This window comes from Lepidochelys olivacea, assembly GCF_965140295.1.
Source record: "Lepidochelys olivacea isolate rLepOli2 genome assembly, chromosome: 20".
Lineage (NCBI taxonomy): Eukaryota > Metazoa > Chordata > Testudines > Cheloniidae > Lepidochelys > Lepidochelys olivacea.
In genome coordinates, this window is record NC_140430.1 from 11469994 (window position 1) to 11496031 (window position 26038).

At 57.1% G+C, this 26038-nt stretch overlaps 1 protein-coding gene across 1 annotated transcript; it reads left to right on the plus strand.

Moving 5' to 3' along the window:
- Window positions 1–808: 808 nt before the first annotated feature.
- On the plus strand, window positions 809–26038 carry TESPA1 (thymocyte expressed, positive selection associated 1). Its single transcript, XM_084610699.1, has 11 exons — window positions 809–901; window positions 12098–12304; window positions 13022–13064; window positions 15832–15881; window positions 16242–16295; window positions 16874–16910; window positions 17352–17453; window positions 18378–18586; window positions 19477–20702; window positions 22142–22226; window positions 24774–26038. The coding sequence occupies exons 2-11, from the start codon at window positions 12139–12141 to the stop codon at window positions 24929–24931; spliced, it is 2130 nt and encodes a 709-aa protein (XP_084466825.1). The 5' UTR covers window positions 809–901; window positions 12098–12138; the 3' UTR covers window positions 24932–26038.

The window sequence follows — 26038 nt, forward strand, 5'->3', positions numbered from 1 at the left end:
ACTTTGCTGTCCACAAATGGGCATGTGCCAGCATTTCAAACCCCCTTGTGAAACATTGTGACAGGAGTCAAGTGCCAGGCCCAGGAGATCAGCTGCAGGTGCTCTCACCGCCAGCTGGGGTTGTTTGCATTGCTTGACACTAAGATCCCAGCCCTGCTTGCCCATGGGATTTGCAAAGTCTTTATTCCAGCTTCTCCGGCCTGTTTCCATCACAGACAGCAGAATATTGGGACAAACTCACTCCCCGCCCCCACTGGGCAGATCACCTTGAAAACATGGAACTCGGAATTTGGAGAGCTGGATTTGACTGCCAGCCAGGCCACCAATCTGCTATGTGACTCTCCTGTCTCCATGCCTCAGTTTCCCCCAGTGATAATTGTGGCCTACCTTGCTGGGGTCAGGGATAAAGGAGCCTTTGGCCAGTGTGCTCAGTCACTGAATGGACAGCACCTTGCAGAGCATGAGTAACCAAAGGACCAATTTTGGTTGAGCCTTATGGCGCTAGAGCCCAGAGCCAAGACAGTGGGTTCTATCTACATCTCTGGAACCTCCTTTCCCCTCCCTGTGCCTCAATTTCCCCTCTCTGGACGGGCGATGACAGAGGGCTATATCAGGGCTGTGTACTATTATTAGCCGCCCCCTCCTGCGTTGGTGGATCATTATGTTTTCCCGTCTAGGCAGCGGATGTGGGTCAACGTTTGAGGTTTCGTTGTTGATTTTTTTAAATTTCCTCTTCAAAACAGATCAGCTTCCTCCCTCCCTGCTGACGACAGATGCATGCGTGGGCTGCGGTGCCTCAGTGCTGCGACGGGACTCCACGACTGATGGTCCCTCTCCAGAGCTAGACGGCGATCCGCTGGTCAGCCAGTGACCAGGGTCACGCTGGCACCCCCCAGCCCCGGTGAGTGACAGACCCCGCTGAGCAGCCAAAATCCCTTGCTCTGGGCACCTGTTCTAAGAGCATGCTGGGCAAGCGCTCCGCAGGACAGGGTTTGCAGGTGCGCCAGCAAAGAGGGGTCACGGCCAGAGAGGAAAAGGGTGAGGATGGGGGGTGAAAGAGGGACCCAGAGGGATGGTGTTGGAGGGGCTGTATGGTGGGCAGGACAGTGTACATGAAACAAAGGGAAATTACCCTCTTGAGGCTTTCTTTCAGAGGGTGAGATGGGGAGTGGAGACAGGTGGGGAAGTAGAAGGGATGGCAGGAGGAAGAGTTAAGAGTGGGGATGGCAGGGGATGGGGGGCAGGGGAGTAGGGAAGGGGGGTGGGGAAGGCAGGCTCAGGGCTGGGAGTGGGGGGCAAGGCAGGTGGTGGGGAGGATGGGGGCAGGCAGTAGGGGCCAGGGTGGGGGGCAGGGTTGGGAATGGGGAGGGCAGAGGGTGGTGGTCAGGGCAGGGGGTGGGGGCAGGGTTAGGGTGGAGAAGGCAGAGACAAGCAGTAGGGGGCAGGGTGAGGAGTGAGGGGTGGTGCGGGCAGGGAGCAGGGCAGTGGGAGGGGTCAGGGTGGGGAGGGCAGGGGGAGGGGCAGGAAGCAGGGGCAGGGTGGGCGACAGGGTTGGGAGTGGGGAGGGAAGGGGGTAGGGACAGGGTGGGGAGGGCAGGGGCAGGCTGTAGGGGCAGGGTGGGGGGCAGGGAGGCCAGAGGGAATCACCCAAGTAGAGCTGGCATATCCATGCTGAAGCATTTGTGGCCCTTTGCTTCTCTCTCGGGAGGGTCTGTGGCTCCTGTCTCCCAGCCTGTTGTGGGAGACTTGGGGGCAGGTCGGCCCCGGTCTGTTTCGTTGTTGGGTGGGGCTGCAGCTTCCAGTGGGGCTGCAGCTGCCATTGTGGCGCTGGGGTGGGGGGCTGGCTTGTGTACTGCTTGTGCCCTTCCCCACGGCGCCATGGGCCCTCAGACTCGCAGCTTCCCAGCGTGCTCCTCATTGCCCAGGAGCCAGGGCTGGGGCGGCCTCGTCCCATGGACTCCGCAGCATGTGGCAGCATGGGGTCTGGCCCAGCCATGGCAGTGCCTGGGAGGGGGCAGGATATTCCCAATGACCCCTGTGGCTTTGGTACCGTGCCCCGGGAGCCCTACGCTGCAACAGAGCAAAGTCAGCACAAGGGCAGCCTGGCGGGCGCCAGCGTCCCTGCAGTGGCTCGTGGCTCGTGCCTCGGCTAGTTCTGCCTGCAGGGGCCAAAAGTTTGACTCTGTGTCAGGGAGGGGCCAGGGTCTGCTTCGGGTCCTTTTCTTTTCTTTAAGATTTCCATTTTGGAGGGAGAGGGCAGGGTGAGGGATGGGTGGGGGGGATCAGTGACAGGTTTTAAGGGATAGAAGTTGGGGGTCTGTGTCAGTGTTTAGGGGATAGAAGGGGGGTGAGTGCTGGGGCCTGGGGAATGAAGGGGTCAGGATCGGGGTCTGGGGGGAGAAGGGGACTCAATGTTGGGGTCTGGGAATTGAAGGGGGGTCAGGGTCTGGGGGGAGAAGGAGGCTCAGTGCTGGGGTCTAGGGATAGAAGGGGGCTCAGGGTCTGGGGGAAAGGGGGGTTAGTGTCTGGGTTTGGGGGATAGAAACGGGGCTCAGTGCTGGGGTCTGAGGATTGAAGGGAGGTCAGGGTCTGCGGGGAGAAGGCGGTCCAGTGCTGGGGTTTGCAGGTAAGTGGGGTCAGTGTATGGCTGTCATTCTCATGGTAGAGAGGCTTTCTCAAAGAGGAAGGTCTTGCGATGTTTCTTGGTGGTGGTCAGACACTGGATTCTCCTGATCTCTGGGAGTGCATCCCACAGCCAGACCCCCTCTGACTGGGAATGCGGGGTCCCCAGCTCTCCTGCACTCCTCCTGGACTCTGTGATCTGCACGGTCCCAGGGGAGCGCAGCTGTTGTGGTGGGTCACAGATCGAAATTCGATCTCTGGTGTAGCTGGGGCTCGACCTGTTAGCTGCTGTGCTGATTTGGACCAAAGCTTTAAACCAGCACAGGGAGCTGGAGCCAGTGGAGGGAGCTGAGCACAGGCCTGGTATGCTCCCAGGGGCCTGAGCCATGGAGAAGGCGGGCAGCCACATGCTTAGGGTGACCATATTTTCCTAAAGGGAAAATGGGACCCCCGCATGCGGCCAGCCTGAGCCCTCCCTGCCTCCCGCCCACAGAGGGCTGGTCTGAGGTCCTCTCTCCCCACCCCTGGAACCAGCCTGATGCCCCCCTCTCTCCCCTGTGCGCGAGGCAGCCCGGGCCCCCAGCTGCCCGCCCGTGCACGGGCAGCCCAAGGCCTGCCTCTCTTCTCCCCACAAGCAAGGAGGCCCGAGCCCCCTGCCATCCACGGGGCCCAATCCGCTCTCCTAAGCCCTCCCTCCCATGCGGAGCTGGCATTGCTGCTGCCTCCCCCCCAAGTTCCTCTGCGCCCCGCTAGGGGTCGCATCCCCCTTTTTTGCCCAAACTGGGCATTTGTCCCATTTGCTCTTCCCAACAGACAATCACACAAATGCCCAGTTTTTCCAAAAAAGTCAGGACGACTGGGACAGGGCTTAAAAAAGGGACCGTCCCGGCCAAAACAGTCACCCTACTCCTGCTGCACCAGCTGGAGCCTGAACATCAATCAGCCTCAGATCCAGTGAGTTAGGGTAACCTAGCCCGGAGGTAGGGTAACCCAGAGCCAGAGAGGAGAGGCAGAGTTTCACAGCAAGCTGGAGGTGAAAGGCAGCATTATATTGAGAGCAGCTGCGGGTCCAGGCTCAGCAAGGGGTCACACAGCACCCTAAGGCTCTGACCGCTGGGGGCTGGAGTCTTGGATGGAAGGTGGCGACAGCTTGGCCAGTTATTCAAAGCGTTTCCCCTTCCCGAACGACACCATTAGGACAAAGAAAAGGAGGACTTGTGGCACCTTAGAGACTAACCAATTTATTTGAGCATAAGCTTTCGTGAGCTACTGCTCACTTCATCGGATGCATACTGTGGAAAGTGTAGAAGATCTTTTTATATACACACAAAGCATGAAAAAATACCTCCTCCCACCCCACTCTCCTGCTGGTAATAGCTTATCTAAAGTGATCACTCTCCTTACAATGTGTATGATAATCAAGTTGGGCCATTTCCAGTACAAATCCAGGTTTTCTCACCCCCCCCCCCCCACACACACACAAACCCACTCTCCTGCTGGTAATAGCTTATCTAAAGTGACCACTCTCCTTACAATGTGTATGATAATCAAGGTGGGCCATTTCCAGCACAAATCCAGGGTTTAACAAGAACGTCTCGGGGGGGGGGGGGTAGGAAAAAACAAGGGGAAATAGGTTACCTTGGAGAGTGGGGTGGGAGGAGGTATTTTTTCATGCTTTATGTGTATATAAAAAGATCTTCTACATTTTCCACAGTATGCATCCGATGAAGTGAGCTGTAGCTCACGAAAGCTTATGCTCAAATAAAGTGGTTAGTCTCTAAGGTGCCATAAGTACTCCTTTTTGCGAATACAGACTAACACGGCTATTACTCTGAAACCATTAGGACAGACTCCCAAGGGAAGGGCTGAAGTCTCCCTCTCTTGGTCTCTTCCAATGTGGACTGTAGCCTTTCTCTGGAAGAGGCGTTAGGCAAACCCAAGTTAGTGGGCTCAGCAGCACAGAGGGACTGGGTGACATTCTCTGCCCTGAGCTATCTAGGAGTCAGACTAGAGGGTCTAATGGCCCCTTCAGTGGATCTATGAATAATTTCCCAGTGGCTCCTGGAGACTCTCCTTGGTGCTGCTCTGAGCAGAGGGTGTTTGTGATCTACTGGCTGAGCTGGGCGACTGGCACCTCCTCAGTCATGTGACAAGTCTTCTCCACAAGATGGCCACACAGGCACTTCAGCCCCAGACACTCCTCTGAAGAGAAGATCAATTTGCAGGAGGATTCACAGCACTTTCCCATGTGGCCAATATTTGCACAGACACAATCCCGCTTGCAAGGGGGTTTAGGAAACGCATGCGGGTTTGTGCACCACCCGGGAGTGCACAGGGAGGCTGGAGAAGATGGCAGTGGAAGTGGAGATGGGGTAGTGATAGGGAGAACTCTAGAAGAGTTCCTTATTCAGTGTTAGAAGAAATCAGACATTTCTGAAGTGCTTCCCTGCAGTCACATGCCACAGCCTGTTGCTGCCTGTGGTGACCTCAAGCTCTTCAGCATCAACCCAATCGTGGTGGGTGGAGGGGGTCTCCAAACACCGCTATCTTGCTTGTCCCTCAGGCAGACCCCCCTCCAGATCTCACTGTGGCGGGAGCCATGAGAGCTAAACCCAAATCCTGGCATTGGAAGTGATGGTGCAGGGCACGCTGGGGCCCAAGCGCTGCCCTGAGCGGCCCCTTGGCTGTGATTGGGACATGGCCACACATTCAGTGGGGTGGGGTGGGGGCACTGGCCCTGATGGTACAGTGAACTCTGTCTCTCTGACTGACTGGCCCTGGTAATTCTCCCATGTGGACCATGGACGTACGGGGGGGTTGCTGCTTCCAGTTTGTCGGTGAATGTCTCTCCGCGCACGGCTTGCTCCGCCGCAGGGCTGAGATCTGTTTGCCCTCAGCAGGGGGACGGTGAAGAGAGCTCCCCCTCTGGCTCCTGGCCGGGTGCCTCACACCAGCCTAGCAGAGAAGGCAACTCAGGGAACTGGGTTGAGACCCTCCCAGCTTGTCTTACATAGGCCCTGAGCCACTCTCAGACGCTCATGACTCCTGGTCTGGGCCAGCACAAGACGGATGGCCTGGAAGGGGAGGCCATGGGCCCCAGGGCTGTTGTTCACGTGATTTAGCTATGCGGCGTCTATGATATCCTCACGGCTGCAGGGAGTGGGCGGTGGTTTCGGTAGATGCTGGTGATGCAGGAATCCCTGAGCTAAGCTGATGGAGGGTGAGTCGCTCGCCTCCCTCGCCTGGACACCTGGTGCCTGCCCAGCTGTCATGCTGCAGGAGTTTCCATCTGCAGGAGGGGGCCGCAATTTTCCACTCAGTGGTTGGGTGGGATTATCACAGGTCACACCCCCCTCTGCCCTTGTGTATATGTGTGGGGAGGACATGTGGTAGCCACTGTGGGTAGGACATAAAAACATAAGAACGGCCATACTGGGTAGGACCAATGGTCCATCTAGCCCAGTATCCTGTCTTCTGACAGTGGCTGGTGCCAGATGCTTCAGAAGGAATAAAAGAATAGGGCAATTATCTCAGAGGTTTAAGGCTACCCAGAGCATGAGTAGCACCCCTGACCATCTTGGCTAACAGCCATTGATGGATCTATCCTCCATGACCGTATCGCTTTCTTTTTTGAACCCAGTTATACTGTTGGCCTTCAGAACATCCCCTGGCAATGAGTTCCACAGGTTGACTGTATGTTGTGTGGAGAAATATTTCCTTATGTTTGTTTTAAATTTGCTGATTAGTAATTTCATTGGGTGACCCTGGTTATCATGCTATGTGAAGAGGTAAATAACACTTTCCTAGTCACTTTCTCCATGCCATTCGTGATCTTATAGACCTCTGTCACATCCTCCCGTACTTGTGTCTTTTCTGAGTTGAACAGTCCCAGACTTTTTAATTTCTCCTCATACGGAAGCTGTTCCAGACCCCTAATCATTTTTGATGCCCTCCTCAGGACCTTTTCCATGTCTAATATAGCTTTTTAAAGATGGGATGAGCAGAACTGCACACACTATTCAAGATGTGGGGGTACCATGGATTTATATGGTGGCATTATGATATTTACTGTCTTATTATCTGTCCCTTTCCTAATACTTCCTAACATTCTGTTCACTTTGTTGGCTGCCACTGCACATTAAGTGGATGTTTTCAGAGAAGCATCCACAATGACTCCAAGATCTCTTTCTTGAGTGGCAACAGCCAATTTAGACCCATCATTTTATATGTATCGTTGGGATTATGTTTTCCAATGTTCATTACTTTGCATTTATCAACATTGAATTTGATCTGCCATTTTGCTGCCCAGTCACCCAGTTTAGCGAGATCCCCTTGTAGCTCTTCCCAGTAAGCTTTGGACAGTTTTGTATCATCTGCAAATTTTGCCACTTCACCATTTACCCCTTTTCCCAGATCATTGATGAGTGTGTTGAACAGCACGGGTCCCACTACAGATCCCTGGGGGACACCACTATTTACCTCTCTCCAGTCTGAAAACTGACCATTTATTCTTCATTTGTCCTGGAGCTGGATCCGCTTGCTGCAGCCAGCCTGGGCCCTGCTTTCCTGTGCAGCACCCAGGACTCTGAGCTGCATTGCGCAGAGGAGCGGTGGCCTGTGCTTTGCCTACCAGGCCACAGTGCTGCTGCTGGCCAGGCTGGGGTGCTGCCTGCCAGTACCCCAGCTATCTGGCTGCACAGCAGAACCGCATGCCTGGGCAGGCCCCAATGTCCTGGAATTTCTGTCAGATCCTAACAGATCATTCCCCTTCACAGGGGTATGTTCTGCATGGCGGGTCGCTGGCTGGAAAACCAGCCAGGGCGAGGACAGCCTGTGGCAGCGGAGGGATGAGGGGTAGGGAGTGTACCCTCTGCATGGAACGGTGCCCCGTTCTGTGTGGACTCCCTGTGGAGCAGCACACGGGGGCAGGGTGCTGGGCAGGGGGGTGGAGCAGGGAGGGGCTGAGGGTTCACACCTTCCCTTTTTCTACCCTGGACTGGGCACAATATAGGCTGTAATAGCACCTCTGGGATCTCTGCAGCCTGGGGTGGCACCTCCCCAATGTCCAGCCCAACTACCCGGGTTGGGCCATGGCAATAGAATGTGACCCTCAGATTGCTCAGTGCTCCAGCTCCAGGGTCCCCACACACAGGCTCTGTCAATGCCCCTCAGTCCTGCCCCACAGCCCTGCTATCTCAGCGTAGGGTTCCCCCGCCTTAGCTCTGTTGGTGAGAGTGGGAGCTGGAGCTGCCAGCAGGACCATTGCTGATGGAACTGCTCGGAGCCTATGTGCTGGGCTGGGGGGTCAGTGATGGGAATCTGGTCATTGTTGCTGGGAAGAGCTCAGGGAAGGGAAGGTTCCTCAGTGTTTCCTCGCCAGCCAGACTCTCGGTTCTTCACTTGTCCCGGAGCTGGATCCGCTCACTGCAGACAGCCTGGGCCCTGCTCTCTTGTGCAGCACCCAGGACTCTGATCTGCATTGCCCCAGACAATGTGGTTTGTGCTGCCAGGCCACGGTGCCTGACAGTAACCCCAGCAATCTGGCTGCACAGCAGAACTGCATGCCAGGGCCCCAATTTCCTGGAATTTCTGACATGTCAAAATCAGGGCTCATCCCACCCACCCGCTCACAGATGGCATAAGCTGGGGGTGAGGGGGAAGGAGCCCACAGAGTCCATGAAGAAATGAACAAAAGCTTAAAAAAAGATCCCCTGGCAAACGTGCCTCACCTGAGTGAAAGCCAAGTTGCCCTGTCTTCACTGCTAGGTGTCCTGTGCTGGCTAATTCGAGTTCAGAACATGTCCCTCTTCCCATATAGACACACCCTGGGGATCATGCTGGGTGCTGGGAAGGGCAGCAATTCATACAATCATAGATTCCAAGGTCAGAAGGGCCCACTGTGATCATTGAGTCAGACTTCCTGTGTCACATAGGCCAGAGACCTGCCCCAAATAGAATCATTGAAAGCTCCTGTTTGAACTAGAGCATAAGATAAATCAGGTTGAAAGTTGCTAGTGAGGGAGAATCTACCATAGCCCTTGGTAAACTGTTCCAATGGTTAATTACTCTTATTCCCAGTCTGAATTTGTTTAGCTTCAACTTTCAGCACTGGATCATGTTAGAATCACAGAATCATAGAATCTCAGGGTTGGAAGGGACCTCAGGAGGTCATCTAGTCCAACCCCCTGCTCAAAGCAGAACCTAATCCCCAACTAAATCATCCCAGCCAGGGCTTTGTCAAGATGGGCCTTGAAAATGTCTAAGGATGGAGATTCCACCACCTCCCTAGGTAACCCATTCCAGTGCTTCACCACTCTCCTAGTGAAATAGTGTTTCTTAATATCCAACCTAGACCTCTCCCACGGCAACTTGAGACCATTGCTTCCTGTTTTGTCATCTGCCACTACTGAGAACAGCCGAGCTCCATCCTCTTTGGAATTCCCCTTCAGGTAATTGAAGGCTGCTATCAAATCCCCCCTCACTCTTCTCTTCTGCAGACTAAATAACCCCAGTTCCCTCAGCCTCTCCTTGTAAGTCAAGTGCCCCAGCCCCCTAATCATTTTAATTGCCCTCCGCTGGACTCGCTCCAATTTGTCCACATCCTTTCTGCAGTGTGGGGAACAAAACTGGACACAGTACTCCAGGTGTGACCTCACCAGTGCCGAATAGAGGGGAATAATCACTTCCCCCAATCTGCTGGCAATGATCCTACTAATACAGCCCAATATGCCGTTATCCTTCTTGGCAACAAGGGCACATAGCTGACTTATATCCAGCTTCTCGTCCACTGTAATCCGCAGGTCCTTTTCTACAGAACTGCTGCTTAGCCAGTCGGTCCCCATCCTGTAGCAGTGCATGGGATTCTTCCGTCCTAAGTGCTCTGCATTTGTCTTTGTTGAACCTCATCAGACTCTGCATTTGTCTTTGTTGAACCTCATCAGATTTCTTTTGGCCCAATCCTCCAATTTGTCTAGGTCACTCTGGACCCTAACCCTACCCTCCAGCGTATCTACCTCTCCACCCAGTTTAGTGTCATCTGCGAACTTGCTAAGAGTGCAATTCATCCCGTCATCCAGATCATTGATAAAGATGTTGAACAAAACTGGTCCCAGGACCGACCTCTGGGGCATGCCGCTTGATACCGGCTGCCAGCTAGACATTGAGCCGTTGATCACTACCTGTCGAGCCCGACAATCTAGCCAGCTTTCTATCCACCTTATAGACCTTTCCACCCTATAGACCTTTATCCACCTTAAAGGTCTATCCACCTTATAGACCTTTCATTGCTAGATAGAAGAGCCCATTCGGAAATATTTGTTCCCCATTTAGGTACTTACAGACTCTGAACAACTCACTCTTAACTTTCTCCGTTCTGGGCACTAGGAATGGGAGTGGTTCCAGGTGCTGGGAACGGGAGTGGTTCTGGGCACTGGGCAATGGGAGAGGTTCCAAGTGCTGGGAATGGGAGCGGTTCCAGGTACTGGGAACCGGAGCGGTTCCGGGTTTTGGGAATGGGAGAGGTTCCGGGTTTTGGGAATGGGAGAGGTTCCAGGTGCTGAGTGTGACCGGTTCTCCCTGGGGTGCCACTTGGAACTGGGGTACCACTGAGCCCTCCTGACCCACCAGCCTGGGCTCCCTTTACACTGTACTGCCGTGACAGGTCCTCAAGCCCCCTCCAGCACACATACAGGTAGGGACACACTCAGCTGCAGGTACACACAGATGCTGAGATCAGCTTGGCGTGGGAAGGCTCAGCTAAGGAACTGCCCAGTCACTCAAGTGCACACCCCACTTTGAAGGGTAAACCCAAAGTTATACCATCTTGCGCTGCACAGGGAACTGTACAGCGTAAGCTCATAAAATTCGCCCCCTCCCTCAGTGTGGAGAGGGATATACACAGCTTTCTGCCCCAAGTAATGACTTGCACACACACTGGTTTTAGACAAAGCAAAAATGAATTTATTAACTACAAAAGATAGATTTTAAGCAATTATAAGGGATAGCCCACAGATCAAAGCAGATCACCTAGCAAATAAAGCAAAAATGCAATCTAAGCTTAATATACTAAAGAAATTGGATATGAATACCAAATTCTCACCCTAATTGTTAGTTTAGGCAGTTTGCAGAGATTCTTGAGGGAAAGCTGCACCTGCTTGCATCTTAAACCCCCAGGTATTTCTTTCACAGGCTAGAAATTCCTCTAGCCTGGGTTCAGCCCTTCTCCCCCAGTTCAGTCCCTGTTCCTCAGATGTTTCCAAGAGTCTCCTTTGGGCAGGAAGTCCATGAAGAACCACGATGATGTCACTCTGCTGCATTAAATAGCTTTTGCATATGGCGGGAACCTTTCATCTCCAACTTTAGTTCCCATGCCTTTCAGTGGAAAAACACTGGTATTCTATGATGGAATCCAGTACCAGGCAACTTGGTCACATGTCTCTGTAGGGCCATAGCAGCCATGTGTCAGAGGCTGTTTGTAGCATCCTCGGGAAGGCTCCCTGGTGGAAGAGTAGCATCTTCTAAAGACCTATTGTTCTTCCTAATGGTCCTTCCCAGCCAGCCATCTAGGCTCGTTGCATTCTGCCTAGTGAGCATTTCCAAGGTGTACACACATTTGTAATAGATACATACACAATAGTCCTAACTTCAGATACCAAAATGATACATGCATACAAAAAGGGTAATCATATTCGGTAAATCATAACCTTTCCAATGATATCTTACATGACCCATCTTGCATAAAATACATCATAGTTATGCCATAATCATATCATAATAATATTACTATGAAGAATATGGGGCGTAATGCCACACTGGGAATGGGAGAGATTCCAGGAGCTGGGACTGGGAGTGGTTGCAGGCACTGGGAATGGGAGAGATTCTGGGTGCTGGGAACGGGAGACGTTCCGGGCGCTCGGAACGGGAGAGGTTCTGGGAGCTGGGAACAGGAGCAGTTGCAGGGGCTGGGAATGGGAAAGGTTCCAGGTGCTGGGGAATGGGAGAGGTTCTGGGAGTTCAGAACGGGAGCAGTTCTGGGTGCTGGGGAACAGGAGAGATTCTGGGAGCTGGGACTGGGAGCGGTTGCGGGCACTGGGAACAGGAAAGGTTCTGGGAACTGGGAACAGGAGCGGTTGCGGGTGCTAGGAATGGGAGAGATTCTGGGCACTGGGAACGGGAGAGATTCCAGGCACTGGGAACAGGAGCAGTTGCAGGCGCTGGGAATGGGAAAGATTCCGGGTGCTGGGGAATGGGAGAGATTCTGGGCACTGGGAATGGAAGCAGTTCTGGGTGCTGGGAATGGGAACAGTTCTGGGCTCTGGGAAGGGGAGAGGTTCTGGGCCCTGGGAGCCCGTGGGAGGCATGGCTCCCCTGGTGAGCTGCAGAAGGCGACCCACGGCTGTGCCCTGTCAGCAGAGACCACAGGAGGTGTGGCTCAGCTCAGACGTGGATGCAGTGACTGACTGTTGGTTTCTCTCAGGGTTTTGGCTCTGCCCAGAAAGTCCTGTGGCCCTGCGAGCCATGGAGGCTGCATCAGTGCTGAGCCCCTCATCCTGGGAGAAGCGCAGAGCGTGGGTCCGGCAGAGCCGGTGCTGGCGTACCACTGTGCTGGAGGAGGAGGCAGCGGTGGCCGTGCGGGATGTGTCCGGGCTGCAGCCACCACATCTAGACGATGTCTTCTTCGAAGGTGGGAGAGCAGCTGGGGAAGTGGGCAGGGGTGGGGTGAGTGTTGGGGGGGGGGGAATGGGTTCTTCCTTTAACTCCTGTGCTGTGCTTCCCAAGGGGCCGGTGTGCACGGCGGGACTGTGTCCGCTCTTGTTCACTCTGAGCACTGGGCAGAACAACACCTGCCCCTCCCCTCCCCCTCCCCCCCATCCCCTTTTCAGAGCTGCAAAAACATCCCTGAAAAAGTTCCAGGAACTGGAAAAAATTTCCATCAAATGACCCTACAACTGACCCTGATGACCCCATTCTGGACCTTGGGCCCAGCCCTGTGGCTGCATCCCTGACCCTAACAGATCATTCCTGACGCCAAAGCCCCCAGTCCCAACCCCTGCCCCTGTTCCTGGGGCTGAGACCTCTCCTTGTAGAGTGGCCAGGGCCTTGACTGGACCTTCCCCCTTGGACCTGCACCCTCTGTCTACAGGAGGAAGAGGCTCAGTGCTCAGCCTGAGATGTGAAGCTCCCAGCCAGTGCAGGGCCCACTTCCCAGGAAAACCCACTGAGATCCCCAGGCTGGTGCACCCACCCTGCTCATCCCAATGAGCATGCTGTTCTGGGACTGGTCCTGGGGAGGTCATGGGGCTATTGGCACAGAGAGGTGCAAGTTGGGAGTGTGGGGCTGGGAAGGGGGAGGGGAAGGGTTCTCCCTGGTTTATCTGATGGACTTTTGTATTTCCAACAGGAAGCCCCTCCAGCAAGATTGAGACTTGGCTGCAGAATTGTGGGTGAGTCCAACTGCCCTCTGTGTGTAAGAGAGAGAGAGAGAGAGAGAGAGAGAGTGTGTGTGTGTGTGTATGTGTGTGATAGAATCATAGAACCATAGGGTTAGACGGGACCGCAAGGGTCAGCTAATCTAACTGCCTGCCAAGATTCAGGATTTGTTGTGTCTAAGCCATCCCAGGCACATGGCTGTCCCGCCTCCTTTTGAAAACCTCCAGTGAAGAAGCTTCCACAACCTCGCAGGGCAGTCTGTTCCATGGTCCTACTGTTATTACAGTTAGGACGTTTTTCCTGTGATTAAATCTATATCTGCCCTGCTGTAGTTTAAATCCATTGCCTCTTGTCCTGCCCTCTGTGGCAAGAAAGAACAACTTTGCTCCATCTTTTTTACGGCAATCTTTCAAGTATCTGAAGATTGCACTACCTGAAGGGGGGTTCCAAAGAGGATGAAGCTCAGCTGTTCTCAGTGGTGGCAGATGACAGAACAAGGAGCAATGGTCTCAAGTTGCAGTGGGAGTGGTCTAGATTGGATATTAGGAAACACTATTTCACTAGGAGGGTGGTGAAGCACTGGAATGGGTTACCTGGGGAGGTGGTGGAAACTCCATCCTTAGTGGTTTTTAAGGTCAGGCTTGACAAAGCCCTGGCTGGGATGATTTAGTTGAGGTTGGTACTGCTTTGAACAGGGAGTTGGACTAGATGACCTCCTGAGGGCTCTTCAAACCCTGATATTCTATGATTCTATGATTCCCCTCCTAATCGTCTCTTTTCCAAATGAAACATATCCAGTAGCTTCAGCCTTTGCTCATATGGTTGGCATTCCACCCTTTGATCTTCTTTGTTGCTCCCCTCTGGATCTTTTCCAGTGTCTCTCCATTCATTTTATACAATGGTGACCAAAATTGGACACAGTACGCCACATGAGGCTTCACCAGCGCCACGTAGAGGGGTACTATCACCTCCCGTGCCTTGCATGCTCTGCCTCTGTTAATGCAACCCAAAATTGCATTTGCTTTTTTTGCAACAGCAGCACATTGCTGAGTCATGTTGAGGTTGTGATCCACCACAACTCCCAGATCCTTCTCAGCAGTGCTGCTGCCAAGCCAGTTATCCCCCATTCCGTATTTGTGCATTTGGTTTTTCTTCCCTAAGTGTAGCACCTCACATTTGTCTTTGCTGAATTTCATTTCACTGTCTATAGCCCAGTTCTCCAATTTATCAAGATCTCTTTGAATTTTAGCTCTATCCTCTGAAGTGTTGGCACTCCCCCGCGCAGCTTTGTGTCATCTGCAAATTTGATCAGTGTGCTCTCTATACCAACATCCAGGTCATGGGCAATGCATAGCATAGGCTGGGGAAGGCTATGCCCCCCCAAACAGCCTCACCTGACTCCTCCCATTTTCCGCCCCAAGGTCCCCTCCTGCTTGACACTAGTTGCCCGAGCCCAGGCAGGCTGCCTCCTCTTCTGGGAAGCCGGCTGGGTGGGGCTTGGGGTGGCTGGGGCTGCGCCACCTGGCACTCCAGGGTTGGGGGGGCGCACACCACCTGCCCACCCACCCAGCACTTGGGCAGCCTGGGACTGGGGGTGAGGGGCTGGCGGCTGCGGGGGAGGGAGCCTCTGGGCTTCGGTAGGGGAACGGGGGTGGGAGAGGCAGGATGGGATGGGGGCTAGCCTCCCAATACCTGTGGTTCACCCACCACCCATGATCCAGGTTATTAATAAAGATTTTAAATAACACTAGACCCAGAACAGATCCCTGTGTAACCCCACTTGGGACCTCCTTCCAATCTGACATCATTCCATTAATAGCTTCTCTTTGTTTGTGGTTGTTTAACCAATTATGTATCCACCTAATGGTAGTTCCACCAAGCCCGTATTTCTCCAGCTTACTTATAAGAATTTCATGTGGGATTGTGTCAAAAGCCTTGCTAAAGTTCAGGTATATTATGTCCACCATATTCCCCCTATCCACCAAATCAGTTACCCTGACAAAGAAGGAAATCATGGTGGTTTGGCATGATTTGTTCTTGGTAAATCCATGCTGGCTGCTAGTGATCACCCCTTCATCCTTGCCCCCATCCCCACCCCCATCCAGCTCTCCCCTCACACCAATCCCCACCCCATACCACCATCCCATGATTTAGTTGGGGTTGATCCTGCTTTGAGCAGGGGGTTGGACTAGATGACCTCCTGAGGTCTCTTCCAATCCTGATATTCTATGATTCTATGATCCCTACTCCCATCTCAACCCTCCCCTCACCCCCATCCCGATCACCCTCACCGCATCATCATCCCCATCCCTGTCCCCTCCCACCCATCCCACCCCATCCCAGCCTGCCCCTCACACTCATCCCCAAACCCTCACATCTGTCCCCACCCATCCCAGTCTTCCCCACACCCCCATCCCCACATCCAACCCCATCCCCACCCCCTCACATCCATCCCATTCCAGCCCCTCCCCTCAAACCCATCTTGCCCCCTTCTCCACACCCATCCCAGCCCTCCCCTCGCATGCTTCCCCTCCCCACTCCCACCCTGTCCCTCCCCACACACCCGTTGTACATCACTCCCTTTTTTCATGGGGCTGGATGCCTTTTACTCTCTCTGGAGGCAGAGGAGGGTCAGCGAAATTATAGGGGTAAGAAGTTGCATTGGGGGCAGTAGGGAGAGACCCCCTCAGTCCGCAAGGGGCTCAGGGGACTGGGGAGACCGTGACACTTGAAATAACAATGACAACAATAGCTGCTAACGGGCTCTTCTCTCTGGCTCAGGGCATCCATGGAGGTCCTGCCTGAGGAGCCTGGCCTGCCTGCCCCCTATGGTAGGTTGCTCTCCCCTGTTCTTGGCCCCTTCCTGGTGTCAGGAGCTGGCACTCGGAGCTGGTTTGAGCTATGGAGCTGAGAGGGAATGGTCCTGTGGGACGGAACTGCAGGCCCAGCCGGGGTCGGGGGAGCAGGTCGCTGCATGTTACCAATCATGACCCTGTGCAGGGACCAGCCTGTGGTCGGCGAGCCCCACTCATCAGGGGGCAGGGGACAGTCCATGAACCGAGCTGCCCAGCCCTGGGTGCTCTGAGCACTCCCAGAACCAGGACCCCCTTTGCTCTCAGTGAGCGCCCTGCCCAGCCCGGGGCTTGCTGGCCCAGCTCCCAGGGATCTGCTCAGCCATTGCTCTCTTGCAGGATGCAGTAGTAACGGGACCAGCTTTGAGGATGACTTGACACTGGGAGCAGAAGGTACCAGCCGTGAGGGATGCCAGCTCCCAGACAGTTCCCCCGACAGCAGGGAGTGGGGCCAAAGTCACCCTTGGTTTGGGGCAGTTCACATTTGCTCTCACCAGTGTCAGCCACCATGGGGCTGCACAGCCCTGAACCCAGAAAGCATGTGATTTCCCTGCCACCTCCAGTGGGAGGAGACCAGACACTTGGGAAGAGCTGAGCCCGAATCCCCCATCTCGTGTAGGGGAGGGGGCTTGTGGGAGGGAGGATGGAGGGGGCTGAATGTGCTCAGATCCCTTTTCCCTCCCTCAGCAGGTTGATCCCCCATTGCCCCCGGTCCAGCACATCAGACCCAGCCACCCTGTACAGTGTCTGGTAAACACCCTGACCAGCCTGGGCCCCAGAAACCTTGGCAAGGGCAGCTGGTTCTGGGCCAAGGACACGGTGCTGACTCACTCTCCCCAGTGCCCCACGTGAGGCCTGCCCCTGGGTGCCCCAGGCAAGGGGAGCCACAAGGGGTGGGGGTGCTGGGGGTGCCAAGCTGGGATTCAGAGACACCCTGTGTTACTCACCGTTGCTTCTTCTCGCTCTTCCAGCTCTGTTGTTACCTGGGAATGACAAAGCCGCTGGCAGGTGAGAGACCTGAATCCCACCCCCATGCCCCCAGGGGACTCTGAGCTCAGGCTTCCCCCACCCCAGCCAGCCCTGAGCATAGGCCCTTGTGCCCTCACAGGGCCGTACAGGTCCCACACCAAGACTGTCTGCCCCCTCACACCTCATTTCCACCTGCCAGCCCATACCTGGACAGGAGCACATCCTGAATGGCCACCCCACACCTGCAGGCCTCGCTCCCAGCAGCCCCCTTGAAACCCTCCCCCAGATCAGGCCTTGCACCATGTCTGTGGGCCTCATACCCAGTCACAGGGCCTGATCCCTGGGGTGATGTAGGGCAGGATCTGGAGCATGGGTGTTACTGCCCAGGGGATGGTGACCAGGACACTGCCTGGGCATGACCCCGGCGAGGCCACGCTACCCCCAACTGTTTTTGACCCTCCCCTGCCTTCTCTCCCGCAGCAGGACCCTGCTGGAGAAGCCCTGGCCAGGCCGGTATCTCCACCTCGGGCAAAGCATGGCATCCAGTGCCATCTCCGGTGGCACCAACAAGACCACCTCCAGGTAGGACCCCGAGGACCTCAGGACAGGACCCCAGGGATTGGTTGGTTCTTCCCAGGGCAGCGAGTCCATCTGACCTTCAACTCTGGTGAGGCAGCTGCAGCCAGTCCCAGTGCCTTGGGCAGGGGGGCCCTCAGCTGCAGCCAAGCCGGATCTCTTGGGGGTCCTTCAGCCACAGCCAAGCATTCCCCTTTGGTGTCCATAGAGCAGCAGCAAATACCTTGGAATATCCCCCACCCCAACCCAACAACCTCCAACTTGAGACCCACTGGCTTCAGCCAGGGCACTTGGAAAGGAAGGCCCAGGGCAGGTAGGTAATGGGGGGTGGTATGGGACATGGGGATGAGGTGTGGTGTGGGAGACAGTGTGTGGGGATGGTGTGTGGTGGGGGTATGGGGCATGGGGATGAGGTGTGGCAGTGTGGACAGTGTGTGGAGATGAGGTGTGGCAGTTGGGATGGTGTGTGGTGGGGGATAGTGCGTGGGAGGGGGCATGGGGGGTAGCGGTGGGGATGGTATTTGGGGATGGCTCATGTCTACAGGGAGTGTTTGGGAATGGGATATAGGGAGTCGTGGTGGTGGGGATGGTGTGTGCAGATGGAGTGTGGGGATGGGGTATGCTGGTGGGGACGGTGTGTGGGGATGGGGTGTGGGGATGGGGTATGCTGGTGGGGACGGTGTGTGTGGTTGGGGTGTGGGGATGGGGTATGCTGGTGGGGACGGTGTGTGTGAATGGTTGTGGTGCTGGGGCCCTGGTGGCTGGGATCTGGTGGTGAGGATGGGCATGGCAGTGGGGACATGCCATGGGGATGGGTTATGCCAGTGGGGATGGTATGTGGAGTTTCCCACTGCTCTGACCGCTGCCCCGGCGGGAGGGGTAATCGAGCCCCTTCACCCCTGGTTCAGCGCACCATGTCGCTCTCTGCAGCGTCTCTGAGATCCTGGAGCGGTGCCAGGAGGACGCTGAGGAGATTCTCTACAACTTGGGCTTCGTGCAGGATGAGCCTCAGGCCACAGCCCGGATCCCGGCCCGGTTCTTCTCGTCTCCTTCCCAAGCCAAGGGCATCGATTTCCAGCTCTTCCTGAAGGCCCAGGTGCAGCGCCTGGAGATGGAGGATCCCTGTCTGACCCTGGCCAGTAGGTGTTGCTGGGCTTTCCGCTCCCATAGGAATACCTGGGCATTCCAGAGGAGCCTGGATAGCAGGGGGTTAAAGCAGCCTGGCCGATAAACCTGCAGTCGGGAGTCAGAGGCCATGAGCTGTGCCCAAGGTTGGGACAGCCTCTGAGCCCTGCCACCCTGCCTAGCCAAGCCCAGCTTACTGGCCAGTCACTGCACTCAAGGGATTCATACCCGTGGTGCCAGAGGCAAGTTCCCATCTCGGTCACTGCACCGTCTCAGAGACTGGTGCTTGGAGCAGAGGCATGGGCTGGCCTGCTCTGGGGCTCTGCCCTGGGAGTACAGCTGGGCTGGGGTGGGGATGGGATGTGCCACTGGGGAAATGAAGTGTTGGGACGGGTCATGGCAGTGGATGGTGTGGGGTAAAAGCAGGTAAGAGCAAGCCATTAGAAGTCAGGACTCCTGGGTTCTATTCCCAACTCATCCCACTCTAAGCAGCCTTGGGCAAGTCGCTTCCCCTCTAGTGCCTCAGTTTCCCCACTTTTGAGCTGGGCAGAACGAGATCCACTGTAGTGAAGCGCACGGAGACCCTCTGATACTTGGGGAGTTGTGTTTCTTCCCCCCACCCCCAGCAACCCTTTTCAACCAATACTGAACGGGCGATCAGAAGAGCCTGGCTACTACAGTCGGGTTCCACTCACCAGCTCCCCACAGCAACCTTGCTAATAGATCCACAGGCATCCAGGCCAGCAGGGACTGTTGTGACCACCTAGTCCAGCTTTGGGCATGGCCTAGGCGAGAGACTGCCCCCAGGGACTCCTGCCTCTGGCTCTGTAACTTCTGCTTGGCTCTGAACATCCCCGATCTCTGCCAAGTGTCTCACCTTCCTCTCTCCTTTCCATGCTGCCAGGTCGGTTCCAGCAGGTGGAGGCGCTGGCTGCGACAGCGGACGCCTTCTTCTGCCTCTATTCCTACGTCTCCAAGACGCCCCTGCAGAAGATCTCGCCAGCCCAGATTTTCTGGGCCTGCCCAGAAATCCCCAACTGCTGGGTCGTGCCCGCGAAGGCCGAGACTAAGTCTCCCGTGGACCGTCTGAAGAAAGCCATCTCCAAGATGTGCCTGTACACCTCACCCAGAGCCGAGTCCCTGCGGAGAGCCAGCACGGTACCCAGCTGCCGGAGGAGCATCCTGGGCAGGGTGGTGCAGGAGGTGCTGGAGAGGGCGAGGGAGGAGCGGTTCCGATTTGACCAAACAGACATAGAGGACATGGAAGGGGCAGCCCATGAGATGCCCACGGGGACATTCCAATGCCAGCATAGAGTGGAGAGCTCCTTCCAAGAGCCACCGTCACCAGATCTGGCAGAGCATGTTTCAGTGCATCTCTGCCATGGAGGCGAGGCAGCCCCCACGCCTCCAGGAGAGAAAGGACAGCTCCACACAGTGCCAGCCCTGCCAAGGCTGCAATGGGCCCCGCAGGGGCTACCTGCTGGCACAGCTGGGGCGTGTACAGAGGGAGCGGGTAGTCCAGGCCTCCAGGAGAAGAAAGGCCCTGGAGAAGCCCCTATGGAGATGGCTCCTTCCAAATGGGAGTTCTCCATGGACGCGTCCTGCCCCTCAGGGGGAGCAGGGTCTGATGAGGAGAGTTCCTATGCTGGAAGCACGGCTGCACCATCTCCTGGGACACACTCCATGGCCACCAAAGCCCTGGGCACTGTCGGGACAACATGGTTCCATCCGGAGCCCAGAGAGGGGCTCAGAGGTGAGGCCGGGTTTGCCTTAGACTTGTCCAGGGCCCTGAGCACGGATAATGCAGGCTCCTGCGTAGCCCGGCTGCCCCACCCGGGGGGGCCTCCAGGGAAGGACGCGCTGGAGGCCTACAGAGAAGCTCTCATGTGCCCAGAGGAGCTGAGGGCTGAAGGCAAAGGACACTCACCGCTCAGAGGCAGCTCCTACGCGTGTGGCTCCCGGGACGTGGCACATCCCCAGGGGCAGGACACCAAAGCCCCAGGGCCAGCATTGCACTCCCTGGGGGAGGTTCCTGCTTCGTGGGTGGCAGGCGGGGGCTCCATGCTCCATGGGCCTTGCTGGGCACCGACGCTGCCCCTCCAGGAGGATGATTCTTTTGAAATGGAAGAGGTGGGTATAGACATGGGGATGCCCTGAGCCTAATCACTGAGCCCTTTGGGGGGCGGGGGAGGAAGGTCCGCCCTCCACCTGCAGGGAGTGCCCTGTAGATAGCCATGGGCACTGCATCCCTGCACTGCACTCATGCACTCAATGGTCCTGCCCCTGTCCCGGTGCGCCTGTACCTCCCCACCTCCTCCCGCTCCCGCACGCAGCACTCAGTTCCCACTGCAGGGAGTCTGACTAGGCCAGCGCCTCATCGGGACAGCTGGCCATGCCCTGGCCTGGGACGGATCCACTGCAGGGCAGCTGTGGGCCACACGCAGGGAGCTGCCTGGGTGGGGCTCGGGGACACGATCTGACCCTTTCTGTGGGTTGGGCGCAGTGAGAGTTCAAGGAGCTGGAATGACAGGAGTGGTAGCCTGCTAGATGCTGAGTGAGACGGCCTGACACAGTCAAGGATGAATTGCCAGCAGAGGGCAGCCGGGCTCCAGTACAGCAAACGTCCCTGACACGCTAACAATGATCCAGGCTGACTGGGTTTGAACGATTGAAAGCTTTAAATGAAGCTGGTCCCAGGAGGGGAGGGCGCCGAGGGTCAGCCCCCTCCAGCAGCTGGGGAGGAAACTGCAAATGGAACAGAGGCAGTGACACACGCTCGTGTCTCTTTTCAGAGGAGCGGCCGTGTCAGTTGGTATCCGCAAAAAGAACAGGAGGACTTGGGGCACCTCAGAGACGAACCAATTTATTGGAGCATGAGCTTTCGTGAGCTACCGCTCATCCACGGCATGCATCCGACGAAGGGAGCGGTAGCTCACGAAAGCTCATGCTCCAATAAATTGGTTCGTCTCTGAGGTGCCCCAAGTCCTCCTGTTCTTTTTTCGTGTCTCTTTGAAGCACGAGCTGGTGCAATGAGTCCGTCCAACAGCATTTTGGCAGAGCCCCTTCGCGGCAGGGCAGCTGCTGCCCACCCCCTGCCCCTTCACTGAGTACCCAGGCTGTTGCATCCTTAGCATCCTCCAGCTGGCACGCACTTGCGCACGCACACGCACGCTGGCATAGGCGCTACTCCGTGCGTGCTCCGGGGCTCAAGCACCCACCGAAAAAATAGGGGGTGCTCAGCACCTGCAGGGCTGGATTAATCTTTTGTGGGCCTTGGCTCCCGGACCGTGACCTCCACCTGCGCTCCACCCTGAGACCCTGTCCCCTCTTGGCCTCTTCCCCCCGAGGCCACGCCCGCCGCTCGCACAGAGGGGAGCAGGGGTCGGAGAGGAGCACCCACCAGCCAAAACAAAAGTCAGGGCTTGTGCACACGGGGCTCATTCTCTCCAGCAGGGGGCACTAGTCTCTCTCGCTCACACACAGCGTGCCAGTGGCCCCTTGCTGCTGGCCCCTGAGTCTGCCCCCCTGCCCCCAGTGCCATCACCCAGTGTGCGGTCTCTTGCTTTCAGGTGCAAAGCACCAGTGAGGATGAGGATGGCACCCCCGAGGCAGCAGCCTGGCTGCCTGCTCCCGCCTTGACGAGACACCGGAGGCGTAAGTAGGCTCCTTGGGCCTGGCTTGAGCCGTGCGCGGGGAATGGCCTTGCTCCAGCTGTCAGCCAGTCTCCACAGGGGGATGGTTTGGGGCACTGGGGCCTGAGGCGAGGGGCAGTGGCAATATCTCGGGGGCAGGGAGCCTCTACGGAGCTGCCTGCCTGTGGGATGGGCCGGGCGTGGCTCTGGGTAAAGCTCAGCTCCTCCAGCCCCATTTGGAGCCTGTGGGATCCATACTCTATAGCCTGGAACCTTGCACCCTGATGCCCGCCCCTTGTGCCCCACAGAACCAGGCAGTCTTGGAGGTGGGGGGGTGAGCACAGGGGTGTCAGAGCTGCACGAGACAGGGGAAGCTGAGAAAGGTCGAACGTGATCCAGTGGCTGGAAGTTGAAGCCAGACAAATTCAGACTGGGAGTAAGGTGCTGTACATTTTTAACAGCAAGTGGAATTAACTATCAGAAGAACTTCCCAAGGGTAGTGGTGGGGTCTCCATCACTGGCAATTTTTAAGTCCAGCTTGGATGTTTTTCTCAAAGCTCTGCCCTAGGGATTGTTTTGGGGGCAGATCTCTGGCCTGTGTGACACAGGAGGTCAGGCGAGATGATCACAATGGGCCCTTCTGGCCTTACAATCGGTGAACCTACAAGAGCCCAGATGACCCTGGAGAGCGCGTCTCGGCCAGACTGGGTGCCTGACGGGGAGCGCCCTGGGCAGCAGAGTGGGCCCAGCCTGTGGGAGAGTCAGCCCCATATGCGGCCTCGCACCGAGCCCCCTGCACACGACGTTCAGCCCTGCATGTGGCCCCCAGCCCCTCACATAGCCCTGCCCCTAGCCCTCAGTCCTGCACACAGGCCTGCACATGGCCCCCAGCCCCTTACACAGCCCTGCCCCCAGCTCTCAGCCCTGACCCCAGCCCTGCAAACAGTCCTGCCCCCAGCTCTCAGCCCTGACCCCAGCCCTGTCCCCAGCCCTGCCCCCAGCCCTACACACAGCCCTGCCCGCAGCTCTCAGCCCTGCTCCCAGACCTGCCCTCAGCCCTGCACACAGGCCTGCACGTGGCCCCCAGCCCCTCAAACAGCCCTGCCCCCAGCCCCCTGCACATGGCCTTCAGCCCTGCATACAGCTACCAGCCCTGCACATGGCCCCAAGCCCCGCACGCAGCCTCCTGCCCCTCAGCGAGGGCTGCCAACTTTCTAACGGCACAAAACCGAACAAAAAAAGGAACCCCCGGCCCCTTCCCCGAGGTCCTGCCCCGGCCCTTCTCTGACACCCTGCCCCGCTCACTCCATCCCCCCTCCCTCTGTTGCTCACTCTCCACCACCCTCAATGGGGCAGGGGATTGGGGTGCAAGGAGGTATGGGCTGTGGGTGCGGGCTCTAGGTGGGGCCAGAAATGAGGGGTTCAGGGTGCAGGAGAGGGCTCCAGGCTTGGGCAGGAGGTTGGGGTGTGGCGGGGGGGTGAGGACTGGTTGGGGGTGCAGGTTCTGGGGTGGACCCAGGGAAGAGCGGTTTGGGGTGCAAGAGGGGCTTCCGGGCTGGGGCCGAGGGGTTCAGAGTGCTGGATGGGGTGCGGGCTCCGGCTGGAAGTGTGGGCTCTGGGGTGGGGCCGGGATGCGGGGTTTGGGATGCAGGAGGGGGCTCAGGGCTGGAGTGCAGGCTCCAGGAGGGAGTTTGGGTACGGGAGGGGATTCCGGGCTGGGGCAGAGGGTTGGGGTGTGGGAGAGGGTCTGGGGTGCGGGGTCTCGGCAGCACTTACCTCAGCTCCCAGGAAGCCGCCGCCAGGTTCCTACAGCCCCTAGGAGCTGTGGAGCTGCCACTTGGGGCGGGGGCAGCGTGCGGAGCCGCCCTGGCAGCCCATGTGCCGAGGGGCTGCCTGGACCTGGTGGCTGGTGTCTGCTTCTGGGAGCCACATGGAGCTAGGGCAGGCAGGGAGCCTGCCTTAGCCTCGGGCCCTCGCTGTGCTGCTGACCGGACTTTTAACGGCCGCTGGCCGGAGCCACCAGGGTCCCTTTTCAACTGGGCATTCCAGTCGAAAACCGGACACCTGGTAACCCTACTCCTCACCCAGCCCTGCACCCAGCCTTGCACACGGCTCCCAGAGTACACATGACTCCCCGCAAGCCCCGCACCCAGCCTCCAGCCCTGCACACAGCCCTGAACGCAGCCCCCAGCCCTGCACATGGCCCCCAGCCCTGCATGTGGCTCGCCACAACCCTGCATCCAGCTCCCAGCCTTGCACACAGCCCTGAACGCAGCCCCCAGCCCTGTACATGGCCCCCAGCCCTGCATATGGCCCCCAGCCCCTCACGCAGTCCTGCATACAGTCCTCAGCCCTGCACATGTCCCCTAGCCCTGCACGCAGCCCTCAGCTCCTCCCACAGCCCTGCATACAGCCATGCACACAGTCCCCAGCCCCACAAACAACTCCCAGCCCCTCACACATGTCGCCCACAGCCCTGCTGGTGTGGAGTGCGCAGAGGGCTGTGGTTTTCATGCTGATGACCCGAAAAGAGGTGCCCAGTCTCAGTCTTTGTTTCCTTTGGCTTTAGGGTTCATACTCCACGCCCACAGTGCGCATTCTGACAGCAGCGGTTTTGTGGAGGAGCCGGCGCCCAACTCAACGCCCACCACCCAGCTTTGTGACACAGCGTGCTCTGAGCTCGGCAGGCCAATGGGGGGCCCCTGTGGCACAGGGCAGGCTGTGTAGGTCAGGACTCCCTGGCTGAGAGAACTCATCTGAGCAGGAGGAAGATGCCTGCTGTCTCCAGGCCACACGCTCCTTCCACACAGCTTGTCCCAAGCCCCTTCATGAGCCACGACAGGGTCCGGGCACGATCCCTGGGGCAGCGGGATCACAGCTTCCTGGGCCTGGGAAATGCTACATCCCCTGCATTTTGTGTCGGGGGGCGGGGGGGTGGAGCAGAGAGTGGGGCCTGAGAACAGCAGAATTGTACCTCAAATCCAGAAAGCACCAGGCAGACAGGGCAACCCACGACCCTGGGCATGGAGCAGGGGCACCCACCAGGCAGCCAGAGCAACCCATGACCCAGGGCATGGAGCAGGGGGCACCCACCAGACACCAGGGCAATCCACGGCATGGAGCGGGGGCATCCACTAAGCAGCCAGAGCAACCCACGGCCCAGGGCATGGAGCAGGGGCACCCACCAGGCCAAACCATGGCATGGAGTGGGGGCACCCACCAGGGATCTAGGACGACGCAGGGCACGGAGCGGGGGCACTCACTAGGCAGCCAGGACAAGCCAGGGCATGGAGCAGGGGGCACCCACTAAGAATCTAGGATGACCCAGGATGCAGAGTGGGAGGGGCATCCACTCACAAGGGTGAACCTGGGGGGCAGGTGGACAGCCATGGTGACCCAGTGATGCAGGGTGTGGTGGCAGGGGTACCCACCCACCAGTCAGCCAGGGTGACCCTGGAGCGAGGAGGATGGGCAGCTCTCTGGTGTTTAAAAAAGAAAAGCTTACTCAGAACTTTTCCCCAAAACAGCAGAAAATCATCCTTCTTCCCCCAGCCCCTGGTTCGCCAGCGAGTTCAGTAACCCTTGGGGCACAGCGATGGCCTTGCCAGGGTGATGATGGGGTGGAGTTAGGGGGGTTCCTCTGTCCTTGTTGAGTGCCCCCTGCTGGCACAAATGGGGAATTGCTCCACAGGCTCCATGTTACCTGCGGCTCATCACTCACAACCTCACTAGCACTTTGGAACTGGTTCTTGTTACACACGCTGTAGCACTTGCAACACTAAGACAGCTGGGATCCTTCCCGGGAACAGCCCGTGCACATTGTAAATAAACACA

What these genes read in the sequence shown, in the direction of transcription:
- TESPA1 (XM_084610699.1), top strand. Translation starts at nt 12,139, where the DNA reads ATGGAGGCTGCATCAGTGCTGAGCCCCTCATCCTGGGAGAAGCGCAGA. An exon ending in ACCAACAAGACCACCTCCAG is followed by an intron (nt 17,454 to 18,377) that starts GTAGGACCCCGA and finishes CGCTCTCTGCAG; the next exon opens with CGTCTCTGAGATCCTGGAGC. An exon ending in CTTGACGAGACACCGGAGGC is followed by an intron (nt 22,227 to 24,773) that starts GTAAGTAGGCTC and finishes CTTTGGCTTTAG; the next exon opens with GGTTCATACTCCACGCCCAC.